The sequence below is a fragment of the Ranitomeya variabilis genome, chromosome 6 (assembly GCF_051348905.1).
Source record: "Ranitomeya variabilis isolate aRanVar5 chromosome 6, aRanVar5.hap1, whole genome shotgun sequence".
Taxonomy (NCBI): Eukaryota; Metazoa; Chordata; class Amphibia; order Anura; family Dendrobatidae; genus Ranitomeya; species Ranitomeya variabilis.
The window spans coordinates 63,738,724-63,763,169 of record NC_135237.1 but is presented as its reverse complement, the minus strand read 5'-3'; the positions used below and the strand labels follow the sequence as shown (position 1 = coordinate 63,763,169).

Here is a 24,446-nt window from a genome sequence, read left to right as displayed (position 1 = left end):
ACATTTATATTCAAGCTTGTGGATAAGGCATATTTAATATACCCCTTTAATACAGTAATAGATGCTTTAGTAGATACTACAATGGAGCAAAAAGATTTGCACCACCCTTAACATCCAATCTGGTCAACCATGGCAGCCGGAGCAGGGCAGTCTTCACTTCTCCACTTGCACTTACCAGGATCTGCAACATCATGCCATGATGGGGTCTAGTAAGGCAGCTGTCGAGGATGCCGAGCTGAGGAGGCTGGGGACAGACACGAGACTGCTGTGGTCCTACTACCACAGAGGACTGGATGCCGGCCAAGGACAACGCAAATCTTTTTGCTCAACTCTAGAAGATACTTTGACCTGAAATAGGACATTTGTTCCTGGGCAATCCAGCGGCAATGACAGTTATGGCCGATACCGGGCAGACGTTTATCTGTAGGTCCCTGAACTACGGTAATAGGTTTTCCCAATGACAAAAGAGTTCCATAGAAATGATAACTTTTTGTAGCTTAAAATGAATGTTTTCTGGGTTATTTGTGAGCAAGAAGTCAATCCTTTGACTGATCTTCCTAAATCTTCACATAATGAATAGTGTAAGACTACATAGCAAACAATCAGAAAGCGTAGCAGCCATAACATAAAACCGGGACTCTGGCTGCTGCCACAGGCGACCATTGCCTTGTCCTATTCACTTTGGTTAATGTATCGGTAGATAACGTATCTCTCCGTCCATTCTGCTGCCGTAACGGAGGCTTGAGGCACTTAAATACACGTTCTCTGTAGCAGCTTCCCCCGATACATGTTAGATATGGGAAACCTTTTTCATTGTATTAGATCCGTATTTTTTAGATCTGTAAATCCCTCTAATGATCAGTATTCTTGTGTGTCGGAGTAGATAATTCATGGCTTCCCAGCAATCCTTCCCATCCCCCTGACAGCTTGGTAGCATATTGCGAACTAGGTCATTGCATCTGAGCGTCTGTCAAATTCAGGAGTCTCCTTAATAGGATCACACATTGTTTTTATAGAGTAATTGATACTAAAATATTGCCCTGTGCTAGAATCACTATGCAAAGACATTACAGGACAAATGACAGATGTGCGATTTGCAGATGGTGGAGGGTCCATTCATGGATTTCTAAAGATTTGGTATAAATATACTGAACTGTTAAGGTAAAAATAGAACTATAGTGTCAACCATATGGCACAGATCTACTGAAGTCAATGGCTTTTTCTTATCAGTTCAATGCCGGTAAACTCAGTAAACAGCTCTGAAAGGGCCTAGTACTCCAGAAAGAAAAGATGTGGGTACAGGAAAGTTCCCCTCACCGATCCCAATATATTCTTTACCCATTACATTGCATAGTTCTTCCTGACCAAGTTCACCTTCTTCATCACTATCTGAATCATCTTGCTTTACCTGACTACAACCTACATTCATTTTCAGCAGCTTCCAAGTGTCCGAACCTTCAGCCGCCACAAATAAAAATGGTGCTCTGAATTCTACAGCCATAAGTCTAACAAAGAGCGCAAAGGAGGAGAGGAGAATCAAGGACCCTCTGTGGAGGAGAACGAATTGTCCTCCATTTTGCCTGAACTACAGGGTTATGGAGGATGATGTGGATGCTGTTAGAATGGTTTCCGTAAGTTATAGCACATTCTTCTAGGAGATCATTGACTGGAAATTGTTGAAGAATTTGCATTATGCAAGAAAAATCAAAATGATATATATGAGTGATTAAAAGAGCATTTTGCACTGGACCCAAAACTGCCGGACTCTTTGCCACAAGCCAAAATTGGAGTCAAATCTGACCCCTACTCAGATTTTGTTTCTACTAGTTTGCAGTTTTTATGACTATGACAACTTCAATAGATGCAGTTTGCCCCATCCATGGCCCCGCTGTAATCGTGTCCATGCACCTTAGGGGTCCACTTCTAGGGGTGCGCAGTGATGCAGGGTTTGAAAGGACAGGAGCCAGTGGAACACACTTGGCTTCTGGGACAAGGTCCTCTATGTCTGGAAAAGGGCTCTCCAGTGAAAACAAGTTATCACTAGTGATGAGCGAACGTGTAGGGATAAGGTGTTATCTGAGCATGCTCATGTGCGTAGTGTCTTCGGCGTGGTCGAAAAATATGTTCGAGTCCCCCGCAGCTGCATGTCTTGCAACTGTTCGACAGCAGCAACACATGCAGGGTTTTCCCTGTTTGCTTTAGATAGATCTATTAAACATTTTTGGTGGTGCCGACTACTCTTCTTCTATTGCAATCCCTGAATGTGTTGCGGGTGTCGAACAGTGATGAGATATGCAGCCGCGGGGCTCAAACATTCACTGAAAACACTCAGTTAACACACAAGCATGCTCAGATAACGCCTTATCCAAGCACGTTCACTCATCACTCGTTATCACCTATCCATAGGATTGATTTTTAATAGAAAGACGTCCGACTGCTCGTACTTGCACTGATCGTCAGATTGCGAGACCTGTGCACCATTCATCCCATATGAGGCTGCCGAGCGCTGCACATGGCCTTTTCCAGCAGCCCTATAGAGAATGAATGAAGCGGCGGTCAGACAGATGACCTGTAGTGAAATTTCATAACAAGGGTTAAAGTTCCCTGCTGATCAGTACAGGATCCAGTGGTAAAACAATCGCCAAATTATCACCCATGCCATGGATAGGTGATAACTTCTTTTTATTGCACAATCACTTGAATTTAAACCAGTGGATTTACAGTAATTTTTTTCTCTTTTTAAGAAAAAATTAGGGCTATATCTAAGGAACACAGATCTGAAGAATACCAGAGCACCAATGGATGGTAATGGTGGCAGCTGGGGGGTAAAAAAAAACCTCCCGAAAGGTTCCCTTTAATTTGTTTTATATAACAGATATATAAGAGGTCTCTAGTGACACTTATGGTTAGATACGAACCTCAAGGTTCTTGGAGGCTTTGATTTCCTAACGTTATTGAAGGCTCAGATATCATCTTAAAAAGCTTTTGAAAAATCTGATTATCGAAAAGGCTCAAAATGAGTCTATATGAGATCCCATTGCTGGCCAGATTGTCGTGTCAATAAAATCTCAGCGGTTTCGTATAAATCCCCATGTACCAGAAAATGTACAATAGTTAGATGTCATAACAGACTGGTATCTGACAGCTCCGGCACTTTCAGCATTCTCTACCATAAACCATTACCCCAGAGATCTGGATCTCACTGGAAGCCTATTTTCCTATATACATAGGGGGATTATAAAAATACAATAAATGCACATATAGATTTACTTTAAAATGTTGTATATGGCTGGATCCTAGCAACACACGACATTTACTTAGAGGGTATTCTTATGCAGTGTGGCGGATGAACGGGAAATCGTTAATATTAGGTTATTATATATTATTAGGAAATGTAAAATAAGCAAAAAGTAATAAAATTCCTTTACGTTGAGTATTACCCTTTAAATCATTCAGTTGTAGTGGAATCTTTAAATCTGATCTGGACATTACACCATCCGGGGCGATCGCCTCCTCGGTGCCAATTTAATGTTTGAGACATTTATTATTTCAGCTGCTTAGGGCCACTGTATGGACATCTGATTAAAGGAAGAGCCCGTTAAAAGGAAAGGATCAATTATTATAACATGGAAACAGCAGGACACACAACGTACCCCGGTGTAATCCCTACAGCTAAAAGGATCAGTGATTCAGAGCAATGAAGAGTTCACACTAATCCGCAGGCTTGAGAAGTTGCCATTCGCTAGGCCATATGAAACAATGTCAGTATAACCAAAAAAATTGCAAACCAATACTGAACCAACAAAGAAAAATAATATAAAATATAGTAATAGTACATATTTACATGGTGCACAGAGGCAAAGTACAAAACTCCACCCGTGGTAAACAACAACAAAAAACATATTTCCCGGGTTTATAAAAGGATACACATAATTATAGTATAATGCAGTTAAAACGCCCTATTGCACATTATTAGACAAAAGGTAAAGCTGAAAAGCTAAAGAAGCTTAATGACAGGATTTACCAAAGTCTGCAAAACAAGGTAAAAAGGAGTTAAAATGAGTGTGAAGTTGGATAATGAAATACATGATTCTATAAAAAAATATACTGATAAATCCCGTGAGCACAATGCATTCGTCATATGTGGCCGCAGATGAAAGGGGCTTTGTGACGCATCCGACGGGTTAGTTTGAGACAGACGTCCTTGATCCATCTTCTGTTAAATCATACCTGGAAGATGAAGAATATCTGCTGGTTAAACACTCAGGAAGTCAGTTACATCTATTCTTAAATCACATTTTCACTTTTTTTTTATATATACACTACCCTTCCAAAGTTTAGGGTCACTTAGAAATTTCCTTATTTTTGAAAGAAAAGCACAGACTTTTCCAATGACGCTCACATTAAGTGATTCAGAAATACACTCTGTACATTGTTAATATGGTAAATGACTATTCTAGCTGCAGACGTCTGGTTTGTAATGCAATATCTTCATTGGTGTATAGAGGCCCATTTCCATCAACCATCACTCCAGTGTTCTTATGGTACTTTGTGTTTGCTAACTGTGTAAGAAGGTTAATGGATGGTTAGAATACCCTTGAAAACCCTTGTCCAAGTATGTTAGCACAGCTGAAAACAGTTTGGCTGATTATAGAAGCTATAAACCTGACCTTCCTTTGAGCTAGTTGAGAATCTGGAACAACACATTTGTTGGTTCCATTAAACTCTCAAAATGGCCAGAAAAAAAGAACTTCCATGTGAAACTCAACAGTCTATTCTTGTTCTTAGAAATGAAGGCTATTCCATCCAAGAAATTGCCAAGAAACTGAAGAAGATTTCCTACAACGGTGTGTACTACTCCCTTCAGAAGAGAGCACAAACAGGCTGTAACCAGAGTAGAAAGAGAATTGGGAGGCCCCGATGCACAACTGAGCAACAAGACAAGTACATTATAGAGTCTGTAGCTTGAGAAATCGACGCCTCACAGGTCCTCAACTGGCAGCTTCATTAACTAGTACACGCAAAACGCCAGTGTCAACGTCTACAGTGAAGAGGCGACTCCGGGATGCTGGCCTTCAGGGCAGAGTGGCAAAGAAAAAGCCATATTTGAGACTGGCTAATAAAAGGAAAAGATTAATATGGGCAAAAAAACACAGACATTGGACAGAGGAAGATTGGAAAAAAGTGTTATGGACAGACGAATCCAAGTATGAGGTGTTTGGACCACACAGAAGAACATTTGTGAGACGCAGAACAACTGAAAAGATGCTGGAAGAGTGCCTGACGCCATCTGTCAAGCATGGTGGAGGTAATGTGATGGTCTGAGGCTGCTTTGGCGCTGGTAAAGTGGGAGATTTGTACAAGGTAAAAGGGATTTTGAATAAGGAAGGCTATCACTCCATTTGACAATGCCATGCCATACCCTGTGGACAGCGCTTGATTGGAGCCAATTTCATCCTACAACAGGACAATGACCAAAGCACACCTCCAAATTATGCAAGAACTATTTATAGAATACCAGCTGCCTGCTTCTTCCATCTGTAATGGAGTGGCCAGCGCAGTCACCAGATCTCAACCCCATTGAGCTGTTGTGGGAGCAGCTTGACCGTATGGTGCAATAAGTGCCCATCAAGCCAAACCAACTTGTGGGAGGAGTTTCTGGAAGCATGGGGTGACATTTCTCCAGATTACCTCAGCAAATTAACTGCTAGAATGCCAAAGGTCTGCAATGCTGGAATTGCTGCAAAGGGAGCATTCTTTGACGAAAGCAAAGTTTGAAAGAGAAAATTATTATTTCAAATAAAAATCTTTTTTTCAAACCTTGTCAATGTCTGGACTAGATTTTCAATTCATTTGATTAAGGAGCTTAATATTTAACAAGGATGAACTATGTCAAAAACCAAGTTAACAGCCTATTGTCTATTGGTTTTTGTTGAGTTAACTTGGTTTTTGACATAGTTCATCCTTGTTAAATATTAAGCTCCTACTGCTTTGTTTCCGAACTGGTTCACTTAGAGCCAGCAAGCAGGGTGTATACTGCAGGGGAGGAGCTATTCTTTCTGTGTTTACTTAGTGTCCTCCTTGTGGCAGCAGCAGCATAACACCCATGGTCCTGTGTCCCCCAATGATTGGCTCGGAGAAAAGGATTTTACGGTGAGTACACAAAAATCTCCTTTTCTCCTACGCCTCATTGGGGGACACAGGACCATGGGATGTCCTAAAGCAGTCCCTGGGTGGGAAACAATTAACTGCAATTGCTACTTGCACCCACAAGTTACAGATGCGGCACAGCCGCCTGCAAAATTCGTCTCCCGACAGTCGCATCAGCCGAGGCCTGAGAGTGAATATGGTAATGTTTTGTAAAGGTATGCAGGCTGGACCAAGTCGCAGCCTTTCAAACTTGTGCTGCCGAAGCTTGGTGCCGGATGGCCCAAGACGCACCCACTGACCGAGTGGAGTGAGCCTTAATCCCTGCTGGGACAGGAAGACCTCTGACTCGGTAGGACTCCTGAATAGCCGAACGGATACATTTGGCTATTGTCGCCTTGAAAGCGGGAAACCCTTTCCTCGGTCCTTCCGGGAGCATGAATAGGGCATCTGACTTGGGGAAAGACGCTGTCCGCGAGATGTATCTCCTAAGAGCTCTCACTAAATCCAGTGTGTGAAAGGCCTTCTCGATGCGATGGACTGGTGCCGGACAGAGTGAGGGTAAGACAATCTCCTCATTGAGATGAAAAGAGGATACAACTTTCGGTAGAAAAGACGGGGATGTCCTCAAAACCGCCTTATCTTGATGAAAATTCAGGAACGGAACTTGAGAGGACAGAGCCGCCAGCTCGGAGACTCGTCTGATAGAGGTGACCGCAACTAGAAAAGCAACTTTCCATGAAAGGAGAGACAGGGAAACCTCCAGTAGAGGTTCGAAAGGAGCCTGTTGCAAAACTCCGAGGACCAGATTAAGATCCCATGGTTCCAACGGCATCCTATAGGAGGGCGCCCGATGGGAGACTCCCTGAATAAATGTCTTGACCTGTAATCTGTTGCCAATCCTGCGTTGGAAGAGAACAGACAGGGCTGAGATCTGCCCCTTGAGAGAACTAAGGGCGAGACCCAAGTCCAAACCCATTTGTAAGAACTCGAGAATGGAAGGGATGGAAAAATGTAGAGGAGAACGTCCTCGGTCGCTACACCATGGAAAGAAAGTCTTCCAAGTGCGATGATAGATACGCATAGACGTAGGCTTTCTAGCGTTGATCATGGTAGTTATGACTTCTGGAGAGAAACCTGCCTGGGTTAGGACCCAGGACTCAACATCCATACCGTCAAACACAGGGCCTCTGAGTTCTGGTGGTAAAAGGGGCCTTGAGATAGCAGATGTGAGCGATTCGGTAATCGCCAGGGAACGTGTGGCAACTAGTTGAACTAGTTCCGCGTACCACGCCCAGCGCAGCCAATCTGGTGCAATCAGGATTACCGGTACCCTCTCCGCTCTGATTTTCTTGATGACTCTCGGTAGGAGAGGAAGCGGGGGAAATATGTACGGAAGCCGAAAATGATGCCACGGGAGTACAAGAGTGTCTGACCCGATGGCTGCCGGATCGTGGGACCGAGCCATGAAGTCGGGAACCTTGGAATTCAGCCGTGAGGCCATCAGATCCATGTCCGGGGTTCCCCAACGACAGCAGATCTGGTGGAAGATCTCCGGATGGAGAGACCACTCCCCGGAGTCGAGGCATTGCCGACTGAGGAAGTCTGCCTCCCAATTGTCCATTACCGGGATGTGAACCGCAGAGATCATTGAGCGGTTTTCCTCGGCCCACCGGAGTATGTGGCCTACCTCTGTCATGGCTGCCCTGCTGCGGGTTCCCCCCTTGGCGGTTGATGTATGCCACTGCAGTGACATTGTCGGACTGAATCCTGATTGGGCGACCTGCTAGAAAGGGATGGAAATGGAGAAGTGCCAGCCTGATCGCCCGGATTTCCAAGATGTTGATTGGAAGGCGTGATTCCTGGGGGGACCAGCGGCCCTGAGCAGTGTGATGAAGGAACATCGCTCCCCAGCCTAGAAGACTGGCGTCTGTCGTCACAACCAGCCAGTGTACTGGAAGAAAAGACTTCCCTTGATTCAGGGAGGATTTCAATGTCCACCACCTGTGAGACTGTGACTCGCTGGGGAAGGAGGAACCGACGGTCTAGGGAGAACGGGTTCCTGTCCCAAACAGCCAGGAGGGCATGCTGTTGAGGACGGAGGTGTAGTTGGGCAAATGGAACCACCTCCACAGCTGCTACCATCCTGCCGAGGACTCTCATACTGAAGCGAAGAGAGTGACAGCGAGGCTGAGAGAGCTTCTGAGCTTCTCGCTGTAAGACAGATCTTTTCCGGGGGAAGAAGAACCAACCCCCGGGACGAGTAGAGTATCATTCCTAGAAAGGAAATTCGCTGAGCCGGCACTGGGGAAGATTTTTTGAAGTTTATCTACCAACCCAGGCGAGAAAGGGTATCTATTGTGATGGCCACGGCTTCCTTGCAGGAGCGGAAAGAGGGGCCTTTGATGAGGATAAAGTCTAAATACGGGAGCGCCACCACTCCTCGGGTGTGGAGTATGGCCACGGCAGCCGCCATGACCTTGGTGAATACCCTGGTTGCGGTGGCGAGGCCGAAGGGCAGAGCAACGAATTGGAAGTGATCTTCCTGGACTGCGAAGCGAAGAAACCTTTGGTGAGAAGGTAAAATAGGAATGTGGAGGTATGTGTCCTGATGTCTATAGACGCCAGGAACTCGCCTTTTTCCATGGAGGTGATGACAGAACGAAGCGATTCCATCCGGAACCGTCGTACCCTGACGAACCTGTTCAGCAGTTTTAGGTCCAGTATGGGCCGTACTGTACCGTCCTTCTTTGGAACAATGAAAAGGTTTGAATAAAAACCTTGAAACCTTTCGCTTTGAGGGACCGGAATAATAACTCCGTCTTTTCTCAGAGAGCTTATAGCTTTGAAGAACTCTGATGCTTTTGCCCTGGGAGGAGAAGACAGGAAAAAACGGTTTGGAGGATGAGATAAGAGATCTATCTTGTATCCGGAGGACACTAGATCGCGGACCCACTCGTCCTGAACGACCGAGAGCCACACGGCACTGAAGGAAATTGTGTGGAAGGTCTGCCCGTTCTGGCGCCTCTGGATCCCGGCTGCCTTGGCCTGCCTCTCCATGAAGGGGAAGACTTAAAAAAGGCCTGTGAACCTCTGTCTCCACGTTGTGCCCGGCCGGAACCGGGAGATGTGGAAGTAGAGGACCAGTTTGACTTGTAACTAAAAAAAAAAAATCGGGAACGAGCCTGTGGTTGCAGGTTCCGAAAGGGCTGAGAGGGTCTCTGTTGTGGAAGAAATTTACTCTTCCCTCCAGTGGCGTCAGAAATTAACTGGTCGAGCTATTCGCCAAAAAGGCGACTGCTCTGATATGGGAGAGAAGTCAATGACTTTTTGGAAGTAGAATCCGCGCGCCAGTCCCTGAGCCATAAGGACCCCCGGATGGTGATGGCATTTGCTGCTGCTTGAGAAGCGCAGTCAGCGGCATCCAGGGACGCGGTCACTACAAAATCTCCAGCTCTGGCTATCCGAGTTTTTTTTTTTTGCAACAGAGTGGTTTTGGTTTTACTGTGCTTTTTTGTGTTTTCAAGTCTCTTGGTGGTGTGAACATGTCTTTACTGGCTTGTTCACTGTGCGCACAGCTCATGTGTTCTGGTTCTATCCGAGTAGCGAGGTCTGCTATCTCGGGGGGGAAGATTGGTATCCAGTACTGCTGAAGACAAGACCTCAGCCCAGTGGGTCATAGCCTTAGCCACCCACGTAGCGGCAAAGATGGAAAGAGTGCGGCCGCTGAGGCTTCAAAGGCTGAACGCGCCAGCGTTCACAAGCTGTGCATAATGCAGTATTGTGACCCCAGGGTAATGATACCTTACAAGAGGTACATGCAGCGAAAAATACAGTGTGGGTTTTCCCAGACTTTTTGTGAGGCTTTGGTTGAGACATAGTAAAGCCTGGAGGAAAGCGCTTACTAGCAGGGGAAGGGTTAAGCTATGTGTCTGCAGCTTACCCAGGTCCTGTGTCTTGAGTCCCCAGGGCAGGTCCGCAGTGTAAGCAGAGAAAAACGCTAGTCCTGAGGGCTGTGATAGGAAATGCTGGAGCACTGCTGCAGCATCAGGGCTGTGGGTGTCCCAAGATGGCCACCGAGACCAGGAAGTGGGAGCTCATCACAGGGATCAGCCCCCGCAGTGTACTCACGGTAGATGCGGTGGGCCGTTGCTCAATCCACCATCGCCATAGTCAGGCAGGGGGTGGAGAGCTTCTGCCGCCATGCGTCATCCGCTATATCAGTGGTGAGGCAGAGGGGGCTGCACGGACGCCATATATATCATGTCCGGCTATGCACCTGGCTCCAGGAGAGGTAGATGGAGGGCTACTCCATGTGGTCACCTGCTATGGAGGGGGGAGATCGGAATGCGAAGGAACCGTCGCCCGTAATGTGAGAACAGGGCTGGCATCCAACGGTGCAGGAAAGGATATGGGAGGAACGCTCCATGTACCTGCCTGTTGATGGTTCGGGGGAGATCGGAGCCTAGAAAGGATCTGTCGCCCCCATTCGCTCAGTTAAAGGAACAAAAAATTAAAATAAAAACGGTGGGGTCTGAAACAGACCCAAGTGCCTCCTACAGACACTAAGCAAGAACTGGATCACTGAGAGCCAGCAGGAGGGGGTATACTGCAGGGGAGGAGCTGAGAGCCAGCAGGAGGGGGTATACTGCAGGGGAGGAGCTGAGAGCCAGCAGGAGGGGGTATACTGCAGGGGAGGAGCTGAGAGCCAGCAGGAAGGGGTATACTGCAGGGGAGGAGCTGAGAGCCAGCAGGAGGGGGTATACTGCAGGGGAGGAGCTGAGAGCCAGCAGGAGGGGGTATACTGCAGGGGAGGAGCTGAGAGCCAGCAGGAGGGTGTATACTGCAGGGGAGGAGCTGAGAGCCAGCAGGAGGGGGTATACTGCAGGGGAGGAGCTGAGAGCCAGCAGGAGGGGGTATACTGCAGGGGAGGAGCTGAGAGCCAGCAGGAGGGGGTATACTGCAGGGGAGGAGCTGAGAGCCAGCAGGAGGGGGTATACTGCAGGGGAGGAGCTGAGAGCCAGCAGGAGGGGGTATACTGCAGGGGAGGAGCTGAGAGCCAGCAGGAGGGGGTATACTGCAGGGGAGGAGCTGAGAGCCAGCAGGAGGGGGTATACTGCAGGGGAGGAGCTATTCTTTCTGTGTTTACTTAGTGTTCTCCTAGTGGCAGCAGCATAACACCTATGGTCCTGTGTCCCCCAATGAGGCGTAGGAGAAAGTTAAGACTCCTTTTTTTTCCAGTTTAAGAGTAAACCCTTGATGCCGAGGCAAAGTAAACTGTGTCTGGGTGTCTGCCTCCAGTAGGTGTACCGGCCCCAAAACAATACATGGCAGAGCGCACGATCGCTCTGCTGGCACCATTCCAGCCTATGGCCCCGTCGGCGCATATGGTGGGGGGGTGTCGGACATCTGTCCCGACAGCGTCACCGAGCGTGTACTAAATGCAGCGTGAATGCAGCCACATTGCCAGGGACATCTTATAGTCCAACAGTATTGTAGCAAGCACGTTATTCCCAACAATACACATTGTCACAGCTGCAGAACATCTTTTTAACTGGACAAGGAGCACGTCATGTGGTTGCACAGAGAAGTTGCTGCAATACATATCTGTGGGAGTCCCCCCTTTCATAAAGAGACCCTCCATGTGTGAACAATCAGTACGACAGAGGTTATGTGCGCTGTGACGGTATAAGAAGCTCCTCTTACCACTGCGTCCATCCTTTGGTAATTTCTTCTGAATTTAATTCGAGTAATAACTGAAAAATTAAAACAAAAGGAACAATGAAAAACTTTCTACAGATCATTGTATTAAAAATATTTAATAACACAAGAGGAGAAACTAAACTAAATGGGCCAGAATTCTGGAGCAATCGGAGCCAAAAAATGTCTTTCGTGGCCGGCACTGTACTTACCATGTGTTCTAGACAATTACCTTACAAAGGAGCCAAAAGGGAGTAATCTAGGGGGGGAAATAAGGGGAGTGTAGCCTAATATGTAACACTGCGCTAATATTTGGGAGCTCATTTTTGGTAGAAAGTCATCCAACTAAAAGATGGGGTAAACTTCACTATATCAGTCAATACCCTTGTGAATATCGTGCATGGCGGGCTGATGGGCTTGGCTTATGCTTCTATTCTGTAGTTGTTCAAGAAGAGAAGAGCAGCAGTGTAAAGCATGGGAGAGGGAAAAGGCCAGCAACCTGAGCCTCTCCCGATTTTCAGTGACTTTAGATATCCATTCACTATCACAATTATGATGCAGTCTAATCAGGGCAATTTCCAAGCTAACTGTATCTTTTACAATACACTCACATGAGCGAGTGCTATCCAATATTTTATCAGCCCAATGTTATACTATGGGGCAGTGCTGCAGATCAGTGATTATTTTCTACAGACCGAGTAGCTCCGCAAATCGCGCACTTATTCAAGTCTATGGATGCGTGTAAAACATCAGACTGCACTCTGATGTCATACAAGTGCAGTCCGATTCCCGCAGACAATGAAGACGACGGAGATATTAGGTTCTCAGTCTTTTCCATACCTGTGATACAATTATGTGAAAGAATTGGTTCACACTAAGCCGACATTCGACTCCAACGCTGGTCAGAGTTTGAGCTGAGTGTCATTTACATAATCGCATGAGAGAATGAACGCTCGTGTGACCCCGGCCTTAGACACATTAAGGCCAAGGTCACATTTTGTGGATTTGCAGTGCAGTTTCTGTACCGCAAAGCTGCAGCAATTTACACTATAATAAGTGAATGGTTTTTATTGTAACATCCCATCCACAGGTCGCCCCAAAAAACATCAGCACAATAATGAAAGCATGGCGCGGATTCAGAATTTGCAGCATGCTCATTCTTGTGCGGATTTTCATTGCGAATTTCACCCTGTTCAATGCTTAGTAATGGAGGAGGGTGAAATCCGCATCACAATCCGGAACGTAAACCTTCAGCAGCGTGTGAACACGGCCTAATACTGCTCATATAGCATACATGAGAACTCACCTTTCCGAGTAAACCTTTGTCTTTAGATAAGAATCCTCCGCTATTCTTTACAGCAACATCTAGTGTTCTCCTGGGGAGATCGGGCTGCGACACATTAAACTCAAATCTGCAAATGAAACACAAGACACTTTGGTTATGGACATTGATGGGAGATGATCCTGAATGAGGCGCTAACAAATGGCAGATCTGGAGACAGAAAATATAAGGGTCAGCCTCGGATTTCTAACATTAAAAATAAACCTGGGCTATAAATCCTACATGTGAACGCACCCTAAAAGTGTTGGGATATAATGTATATAGGGCCGATACTGATGTGAAGCGGATTACACCTATACGCCGGCAGACTCGATGAAACATGCCCTAGAATATCGGGGGAAAGTGGAACTAAGAATGAGAGGAAGGGAATGAAAGAAAAGGTCCTACGTTTGATCAAACACGGGATTTAGTGTCTTCTTGTGAACGTGGGTTTTTCTTCTTCCCGATCTGCGTTTGTCTGGTAATAAATACATCCTCACGTATGGATCCGAGCCTTCGACAGAGAACGCGATAAGGTTTCTAGAAGAAAAAAAAAGACAATTTTCATACCAGACCTACAGTAGAAGTTTTTTTTGGGGGGTGACGGTCACTGCTACAAACCTTTTTATAAGGTCCTGATTAGTGATGAGCGAGCGTGCTAGGATATACGGTATTAATAGGCGCTAATAAAGCAATATCGGCATGCTCTAATACTATGGTCGAGTCCCTGCGCCTGCATGGCATGGCACGGCTACTCGATACCTAGGGATTCCCTGTTTGTTAGGCTATCCCTGCATGTGTTGCAGCTGTTGAACGGCTGCGGGGACTTGAACATATTATTTGATCACACTGATGTCACTCTGTTAGCACCCGAGCATGCTCAGATAACACCTTATCCGTGCACGGCTGCTCATCACTAGCTGCCAGGAATCAGACACTCACTAATTGGATGTAGACAACCTGACAGTTCGGCCGCAGTCGGCAATAATTGAGTATTTAAGATTTCATGTCATATATTCCAAACCATTAATATAAAGACATTTTGCTGGGAATCCATTGTGCCTTGCGGCTCTTACCTGCAGGAATGTACCACGACCATCAGCTTATGTCTCTGAGCGCTGTACCGAATAGTTAACTGGATCTGTCCTAGAGGAGACTGTCCCAGCGATGTCCCACTGTGAAAAGAAATTGTATTATAAATCGAGTCATTATTAAATGTGTTCACAATAGGGTCCGAGGCTTCAGGTTCCCTAATTGGCTCTTAAAGAGCTATTAAATGGATGTAATTATGGCAATTACTGGTTTTATTAGGGCGATGTAATAACGCTGTAGAGTAAGGGAGTCTCACTCCGGGTGTAAGCACAGGACAAAGATTCTGTGTGGCCGAGAGAAAACGTAAGTAACTCTCCTATTACAGCGCTCTATCTGTGCAAACTGCACATACATTATCTGCATAAAATGTCATCAGTATCCCAGGGGCGGTCAACTTTTTTCCTTTTTTTTACTTAAATGCATGTATTTTGAGTGGAAATAATTTTTGCCTTTCGGTTTCATTAAAAACATTGCACCGTTTTGCTTTTACATGATTCTTGTTTTGTCGCACATTAAACCTTTCTGTGGTCGTCAATAAGCTGAGAAGAGCTCAAAAAACGTCAGATAAAAGAGATGGAAGCTTTCCCATTGGACCATCAGAAGGAGCTCACTGATGGATCCTCAGTTATCACATTCCGCAGCCACCCATGTGCTGTGAAACACAGAGGCTACAGAGGACAAACTGTGCAAAATTATTAATGAAACCCAAATACAAAAATTATGTTTAGCTAAAAATTAATGCATTTAAAGGGAAGGTGCCATAAAAAAAAATCCCAGCAATTGAAAAAAAATGTAAAGAATTAATGTTTACATTTTCTTAAAAAATATTATCATTTGTTTATAATTTAGTAAAATACGAAAAATAATTTTAAAAGTTTGGCATTTCCACTTCTAAACACTAGGAGGAGCAGCTAATGAAATTGAACAAAAACCTAGTGTACAACTAGTAGTGTTGAGCATTCCGATACCGCAAGTATCGGCCGATACTTGCGGTATCGGAATTCCGATACCGAGTTCCGATACTTTTGTGATATCGGGAATCGGTATCGGAACCATATTCATGTGTAAAATAAAGAATTAAAATAAAAAATATGGATATACTCACCTCTCCGGCGGCCCCTGGACCTTACTGCTGTAACCGGCAGCCTCCGGTCCTAAGAATGAGCGCGTGAAGGACCTGCGATGACGTCGCGGTTTGTGATTGGTCGCGTGAGCGGTCACATGAGCGCTCACGCGACCAATCAGAAGCCGCGACGTCATCGAAGGCCCTTCACGCGCTCATTCTTAGGAACGGAGGCTCCCGGTTACATCGGTAAAGTCCAGGGGCCGCCGGAGAGGTGAGTATATCCATATTTTTTATTTTAATTCTTTATTTTACACATGAATATGGATCCCAGGGCCTGAAGGAGAGTTTCCTCTCCTTCAGACCCAGGGAACCATTCCGATACTTTGCGTCCCATTGAAATGCATTGGTATCGGTATCGGCGAGATCCGATATTTTGCCGGTATCGGCCGATACTATCCGATACCGATACCAATGCATATCGGAAGGTATCGCTCAACACTAACAACTAGCTCACATTACAGCACTGCAGTAATTATGGGCGGAGTCTGCTGAAGTGTGTGATGTCTCCTCAGGAGAGCAGTGTGCTGGTGGTATGGAAGCACCATGTTCAGTGCGCGGAGCAGCCAGGGATTGTACATAGAGCGCTGTCTTTTATACACATGGATAGACCGTCTGCTCCTCAGAAATCCAGGAAACATTTCTGCGGATTGATGGCCTGTTCTGATCGAGACTTTGCATGCAAAGACCCCATTCCCCTCCTCAGATCCTGTCTTCTCCATCCTGTCCTGTGTGAAAGCGAGGCGATAGGCACAGTCTGGGGTGACTGGGGGGAAATGTAGCCATATAGTAACGATAAACATGAAACCCCTCTATTCAGCTGTCTCACAGCCCTCCCCTGACTGCACCTAACTGGAGGTCATGCTGCCACCTCTATTACCCCAGACCTGCGTGCAGGTGCTCAGCCAGAACCACCCTAGAATGGGTCCACTTTCTGCAGATAATACTGCCATAGTGTTCACACAATACCGCCATATAGATCACACATAATACTGCCATATAGATCACTCACAATACTATCAAATAGATCACACATAATACTGCCATATAGATCACACATAATACAGCCATATAGATCACACAATAGCGTCATATAGATCACACACAATACCGTCATATAGATCACACAATACCGTCATATAGATCACACATAAAACCACCATATAATTCTCACATCATACTGCCACATAAATCACACATAATCCCATAACATAGGTCTCATATAATACCGTCATATAGTTCTTACATTATTGCACCATACTGATCAAACATAATACAACCATACAGATCACATATAATGCTGTCATATAGATCATGCCATCATACATAATGCCATCATACAGATCACACATAATACTTAGCAGCATCAAGTGTGGTCTACATGGCAGTACTATGTAATAAATATATGCGGCAGTATTATGTTTGATCTATATGGCAGCATTATGTTAAAAATATATATGGCAACATTATGTGCGGTCCATATTACAGTATTATGTAATAGATATATCTGGTGGCATTATGTATGACCTATATGGCAGTACTATGTAATAAACATTTATGGAGGCATAATGTGTGGTCTTTATGGGAATATTATGTGATAAATATATATGGCGGCATTATGTATGACCTATATGGCAGTATTATTTAATAAATATATATGGCAGTATAATTACTATGTAAAGGCAGGAAAGTTGTGAGCTATGCCCTTCTGTGACCACCACAATTTTTTTTTTTTTGGGGGGGAAGGGGGGGCAATTAGACCTTCTGCTATGTCGCTCTATGATTTGTATTACGCCCCGGTGACGTTCCTCACAGCTTGTCCTGAAAGACACCAGACTTGGGGTGGGTGTCAGTGAGCTTGGTGTGGGTATCAGGGGGCATGGGGTGACTGTCAGTGAGCTTGGTGTGGGTATCAGGGGGCATGGGGTGACTGTCAGTGAGATTGGTGTGGGTATCAGGGGGCATGGGGTGACTGTCAGTGAGATTGGCCTGGGTGTCAGGGGTCACGGGGTGACTGTCAGTGAGCTTGGGGTGGGTGTCAGGGGGCACGGGGTGACTGTCAGTGAGCTTGGGCTGAGTCTCAGGGGGCTTGGAGGGGCTCAGCCTTTCCTCTTCTGCTCCCTGGATCACTAGTCTCAGACTGCTGCACCTGGCCTCTGCTCTGGAATTGAAAGTAGGACGATCAGGCAGGAGACCTGAGGAGCTGCAGGACTACACTTAGGAGCTCAGTCCTGGCATGCTGGGACTTGTAGTGACACAGCAGCTGGAACTGTAGAGCCCCCCACTGCTGCCTGTCTGCACACTGATCCCCCTGCACCATGCACAGCAGGCAGGGAAGGGTTAGCCATTACAAACCAGCCTTGGTGCCGCCCCTTGTAATTGCTCTATTTTCAGAAACATGGAGCTTCGAACTCCAGGCTGCAGTCTGCACCGACAGTCCCTGTGTCAGGGTGATGAAGTGCAACACATCCAGCCACAAATCAGTGCTGCACAGAGAAGCAGCAGCCATAACGCTCCATGTACAGGGAGAGGCGCTGCTGCTGGGTGATTTCCAGCCCGTGGACTGAGGGTGGAAGCTTTCAGCAAGACAGCGCAGGTCAGCAGTGATCGCAGCCTGTACGGTAATACTAATTATAGGCTGCGATCACCACTAGTGCTGCAGATACTTACCCTGGACCCTCTGCTCCCCAGCAGCTTCTCCCCAGCATCTCCTGCAGGGTAAATAAAAATGTCGGCGATCTCCTCCCGCAGCTGTGATGTGGACAGCCCAGGAGGGTGTACCCGGGTCACAGCTGAGAGGCAGGAGGAGCGGCCTTAACGTAAGAGATGCGGTCAGAGTCCGACCGTTGGCTCCTATGCCCATAGCTGCCATCAGTGAGGAGTGCAAGTGTCGTGCCCAGGTACTTCCGCCCACACTAATAAAAATGGCAGCCTCCAGTGGCAAAAGTAAACGTGAATAAATAAAAACTATGAAAGTAGTACATTTAATTTTGTATTAAAAATAATTGAGTATATAATCAATAATTATTAATACAAAAATTAAAATCACGGCACCTTCCCTTTAACCCCTTACCGACAGCCAATGTACATGTACGGTGCAAGTCGGGAAAGAGTGTACAGAGCGGGCTGCCCAATACCCAGCAGGTAATGGCTGTGACACAGAGTCAGGACCAGCCTGTAACAGCCACGGGTGGAGTGAAGCTCTGCCTGCAAGCTCTGACAACAGCGCTCTTAGCGCGCAGACATGGGGGGCCTCATTTCATCCGCCCACAGACATGATCACGTGGAGCTGGTGCTGGAGACCTCCGTGCCTGGCATCACGGAGCTCCACTGATATCCAGCCTGTGGCCAGCCTTCACAGGAGACGGATTGTTGCTGTATACAAAATTGTCCTGAACACAGTAAGCAAGAAAAAAAAATCAAAACCGCCAAAAATTGCATTCTTATGGTAGCTGCAACACTGAAAAATAAGGCTATGTGCACACGTAGGAAACGTGGTGCAGAATTTTCTGCACTATATCTGCATCTCCTGGCAGAAAACGCAGCTGCGTTTTTTATGCGTTTTTTGTGCGGATTTTCTGCAGTTTTTACCACTGCGGATTTCTATTAATGGAGGGGTGCAGAAACGCTGCAGAAACGCTGCAGAAACTCACAAAAGAAGTGACATGCACTTCTTTGAAATCTGCAGCGTTTCTGTGCGGATTTTTCTGCACCATGTGCACAGCATTTTTTTTTTCACATTGATTTACATTGTACTGTAAGTCACAGTGCAGATCTGCAGCAGAAAAAAACGCTGCAGATCTGCACTAAATCTGCATCGTGTGCACAGGCCCTAATACTGTGAGAGGAGATCAAAACATCAGATTTAGCCCAAAATGGTATCAATAAAAATGTCTCAGGCCACAAAAAATAAACCCTCATACAGCTCTATCAACGGAAAAATGTAAAATGTTACAGGTTGTGGAAAACGGCGACACAATCAAACTTTTGGGTTTTTTATTTACAAATTTTTCATGTGGTTTCACCACAAAAATAAATAATAATAAAAAAAAAAATACCTGGACAAGTTTGTGATCACTGCAATTGTACTGACGAGGAAAATCAGATTGCCAAGATAGGATTACCACGCAAAGTATGTCAGAAATACAATTCCCAAAAAGCAATGTTAGAATTGTGGGTTTTTGTGTATTTTGCAATTTCACAGCAGAGTTGTTTTTTTAGTACACTATATGGTAAAACGAATGGCGTCATTCAAAAGTGCAACTTATCCCAGAAAAAAAAAAAAAAGACAAGAAAAAACAACTAACAAGCCCTCTTACGTCTATGTGGACGGAAAAATAAAAAAAAGCCATGGCTCTAGGAAAAAGGGGAGAGAAGAACAACAATCGCCAAAAATGGAAACAGACAATGTAGGGAATAAAAGGTGAAGAGAGCTCTTGATGGGAGCAGGACTTACTTCTGAAGCTGCCGCAGTCGCTGCCGGAGCTCCTGCGTGGCTATGGGTAGCGATATATCGGAGGCGATGCTCGGTGTGGGCTCTTTCATAGACAGGTGTGAAGGAGAATATGTAAAACTGGATCCTGAGAGGTTGGAGGAGCTTTTGTGCAGCTCGGTTGGTCTCTGGGGACTTGCATTTTGGGGACTCTCTTTTTCCCCATTTTCAATCTTTTTATTGGGGTCTATTTTGGGTGTTGGTGGAGGCTTCTGCGCTTCTTGTACAATGGACGGTGTGGTCGGCGTTGGTGGATTGGATTTCCCCTTGAATATTGATGGTCTCTTGACCTGTGATGTATACTGTTCATCAGGAGATCGCACGGGTCTATCCACATACAGGATCTGAGAGAGGAAACACCAGTGAGCTCTACAACCACATGGCTTTTTACTAAACACGTCTCTTCATTCACCCTTATAGAAAATGTCAGTCCCCAGAGCTACCACTTATTATACATGTGTTTTCAACACCCGGCTAATCAGGAATAACTGTATTTTCTAGAGGGGACAGGTGACCTTTAAAGGCCATTTACTGCATTTTATTCATTTTTTCCTATCTGCAAATTTAAACAACTTTATAAATAGTCTTCATTAAAAAGTCCTATCATTTTTTTTTTGCTGTAGAGTCTGTGCTAGTCCTTCACTTAGCTGGCTGCTCTGCAAACTCTAATACTAATCCCTCAGGGATCTGCTTGTCAGCTTTTTTCCTCCATTCCCTTACTGTGAGCAAGAAAAAGGGGTGAACAAGCCAGATCAGAGTTTGGAGAGTGGGGAAAGCATCAGGGAGGGCAGAGAAAACAGCTTGTATGTAGGAAGAAAAGGAGATTTTTGTGTACTCACCGTAAAATCTCTTTCCTCTTAGCCTCTAATTGGGGGACACAGGACCATTGGTGTTATGCTGCTGTCCACTAGGAGGCGACACTATACATAATCTGAAAAAGATTAACTGTGGCTCCTCCTGTGCAGTATACACCCCTGGACGGCATCAGCCTTCTCCAGTTTTGTGCAAAAGCAGTAGGAGGAACATAACATGAATAACATAATTATGCCTGTAAGAAGGCAACTATGTAACATGAATAACATAATTATGCCTGTAAGAAGGCAACTATGTACGAGCTCAAGAAAACAATATGAGAACTCAACAGTTACAACGGCCCGGAAAGGGCAACAGGGTGGGAGCTGTGTCCCCCAATTAGAGGCTAAGAGAAAGAGATTTTACGGTGAGTACACAAAAATCTCCTTTACTCTGTCGCCTCATTGGGGGACACAGGACCATGGGAAGTCCTAAAGCAGTCCCTGGGTGGGAAGCAATGGACGAATATTGTGCAGACAGGCCCCTATACTTAGGGCACCGCCGCCTGCAGGACACATCTACCCAGGCTCGCGTCCGCTGAGGACTGGGTATGAACCCTGTAGTGTTTAGTAAATGTGTGTAAGCTAGTCCAAGTGGCCGCCTTACACACTTGTTGTGCCGAAGCCTGGTGCTGAATGGCCCAGGAGGCCCCTACCACCCGTGTAGAGTGTGCCGTAATACCGGCTGGAAGAGGAGAATTCTTAAGGCGGTAGGCCTCTTGTATGGTGGATCTGATCCACCTGGCAAGGGTAGCTTTGGAAGCTGGCAGACCCTTGTGGCCGCCTTCCGGAAGGAGGAAAAGAGAATCAGACCTCCGGAAGGACGCAGTCCTAGACACGTAAATACGCAATGCCCTGACAAGGTCAAGCGTATGCAGAGCCTTCTCCACTCTATGAACTGGAACCGGACAAAGGGATGGTAGTGAAATTTCCTCATTGAGGTGGAAGTCGGACACAACCTTCGGAAGGAAGGATGGGACCGTACGAAGAACTACCTTGTCCTGGTGAAAAGCCAGAAAGGGCCGTCTGCAGGAGAGTGCTGTCAGTTCAGACACCCTGCGTAGCGAGGTGATTGCCACCAGGAAAACCACCTTCTGGGAAAGAAGGCGGAGCGGGACCTCCTTAAGGGGTTCGAAGGGTGGTTCCTGCAATGCTGTCAGGACCAGGTTGAGGTCCCACGTTTCTAGTGGTCGTCTGTAGGGGGGAACCAATCGGGAAACCCCCTGAAGGAAAGTCCATACTTGCGGCTTGGTAGCAATGCGCCTTTGAAAAAGCACTGAGAGGGCTGACACCTGGCTCTTAAGCGAGCCCAATGACAGCCTGGCCTCCAGACCCGATTGGAGAAAGCCAAGTACTTTGGGTAGGGAATAAGGGAGTGGGATCTGGCCACGAGATTCGCACCAGGTAAAGAAAGCTTTCCAGGTACGGTAATAAATCTTGGCAGACGCTGGTTTCCGTGCTCTGATCATGGTTCCAATGACGTCCGTCGAGAGCCCTGCCTGGGTTAGAACCCAGGTCTCAAGGGCCACGCCGTCAAATTGAGAGCCCCTGAGTTCTGGTGGTAGAACGGGCCTTGTGATAGAAGATCGTGGCGGTCGGGGAGACGCCAGGGGGCGTCTGCTGTGAGTTGTACGATGTCGGCGTACCATGTGTGTCTGGGCCAGTCCGGTGCAATTAGGATGGATGGAACTCCCTCTTGTTTGATCTTCCTCACCACTCTGGATATCAGGGGGAGAAGTGGAAAAATATACAGAAGCTGGAACTGGGTCCAGTCCTGGACCAGAGCGTCTGCTCCGAGCGACAGCGGATCGTGTGTTCTGGCCATGAAGTTGGAGACCTTGGCATTGAAGTGGGATGCCATTAGGTCCACATCCGGGGTCCCCCAGCGGAGACAGATCTTTTGAAAAATTTCGGGATGGAGAGACCACTCTCCCGAGTCTATTCCTTGTCGGCTGAGGAAGTCTGCTTCCCAGTTATCCACACCCGGAATGTGGACCGCTGAAAGCACCGACCCTGTGTCCTCCGCCCAGCGGAGGATGTGTGACACTTCTCGCATCGCCTGGGTACTGCGGGTCCCCCCTTGGTGATTCACATATGCCACAGCCGTGGCATTGTCCGACTGTATTCTGATGTGAGAGGCTGCCAGTAAGTGATGGAAGGCCCTCAATGCCAGAAGGATGGCACGAATTTCCAGGATGTTGATGGGCATGGTCGCTTCCACTGGGGACCACTTGCCCTGTGCCCTGTGGTGTAGGTGCACCGCACCCCAACCCGTCAGGCTCGCGTCGGTGGTCAGAACCTTCCATTGACCTGTGAGAAAGGATTTCCCCTTTGCTAGCGAGGTTGGCTTGAGCCACCAGTGCAGGGACTTCCTGGTTGACGACGTTAGCTGGAACTCCCTGTCGAGAGAAAAGGGATTCCTGTCCCAGGACTTGAGAATGGCTAGTTGGAGAGGTCTGAGGTGAAACTGGGCAAATGGGACAGCTTCTATTGCTGCTGCCATCTTGCCGAGGACTCTCATGGCAAACCGGAGAGATCGAGGGGGTTTGCGGAGGAGGGTGCGAACTGCTAGTCGGAGAGCAAGTGCCTTGTCCTTGGGAAGGAGCACTAGACCCCTGGAGGTGTTGAATAACATTCCCAGGAAGGTCAGGGATTGACTCGGGGTTGGTGATGACTTTTGTAGGTTGATTAACCAGCCCATGCGACTGAGAGTATCGGTTGTGAAGGAGACGCTGAGCTCGCAGTCCTTGAAGGTGGGAGCCTTGATGAGTAGATCGTCCAGGTATGGAACGACTACTATGCTTCTGTAGTGCAGGACGTCCATGGTGGCTGCCATGACCTTGGTGAACACTCTGGGAGCTGTGGCGAGTCCAAAAGGGAGAGCCACGAATTGGTAGTGGTCCTGGCCTATTGCGAACCTGAGAAACCTCTGATGGGCAGCTGCAATGGGTATATGCAGGTATGCGTCTTGTATGTCTATGGAGGCGAGATATTCTCCCTTCTCCATGGACGCAATGATGGACGAAGGGACTCCATGCGGAAATGACGGACCCGTACATATTTGTTGAGCTGTTTTAGGTCTAGTATGGGCCGTACGCTGCCTCCTTTCTTGGGAACTACGAACAGATTGGAGTAGAACCCTCGGAAGCGGTCGGTCGTGGGTACCGGAACTATGACTCCTGCTTGAAAAAGCGAGGAGACCGCTTGGTGGTAGGCACGAGCCTTGGCTGGCGGTTTTGGGGGGACAGAGAGGAAGAATCGGTCCGGTGGGTTGGAGGTGAAGTCTATTTGGTATCCGGAAGACACTAATTCCATGACCCACCTGTCTTCAGTAATAGGCAGCCAGACTTGATGAAAGAGCAAGAGTCGGCCGCCTACTGGTGTGGTGTCTTCCGGGGTCCATGAGTCATGATGAGGAGAAAGTCTGAGATTTTCCTCCTCTGGGCTTAGGCTGGCCTGCTTTTGACTGCCAGGTCTTGTCCGACTTTGCGTTGATCGTGAGTTGTCCCTGCGTGGGGAATGGTTACGATTTTGTGCTGGACGCAAGACGGACCAGCCGGAGGAATTCCGAAAGGATCGGAATCGAGTTTGGTTACGCTTCTTGTAAGTGCGTTTAGGTTTCAGTTGGGGGAAGAGAAGTACTCTTACCCCCGGTGGTGTTGGATATCATAGTGTCCAACTGTTCACCGAAAAGTCTCCCACTGAGGTAGGGGAGGTGCG

General features: G+C 46.8%; 1 protein-coding gene across 4 annotated transcripts in view; it reads right to left on the bottom strand.

The window, feature by feature from the left end:
* Positions 1-2,876: 2,876 nt before the first annotated feature.
* ESYT2 (extended synaptotagmin 2) overlaps positions 2,877-24,446 on the bottom strand; it is a 156,993-nt gene continuing 135,423 nt past the window's right edge. For 3 of the 4 annotated variants that reach the window (XM_077268568.1, XM_077268570.1, XM_077268571.1), the window contains 6 exons: positions 19,840-20,219; positions 14,245-14,343; positions 13,577-13,708; positions 13,154-13,259; positions 11,854-11,903; positions 4,048-4,230 (listed from right to left, as the gene is read on the bottom strand). In XM_077268568.1, the coding sequence (XP_077124683.1) occupies positions 4,185-4,230; positions 11,854-11,903; positions 13,154-13,259; positions 13,577-13,708; positions 14,245-14,343; positions 19,840-20,219 (813 nt within the window). In that variant the 3' untranslated portion in view covers positions 4,048-4,184. Of the gene's footprint in view, positions 4,231-11,853; positions 11,904-13,153; positions 13,260-13,576; positions 13,709-14,244; positions 14,344-19,839; positions 20,220-24,446 lie in introns of all 4 variants that reach the window. The other variant, XM_077268569.1, reaches the window with a different exon arrangement.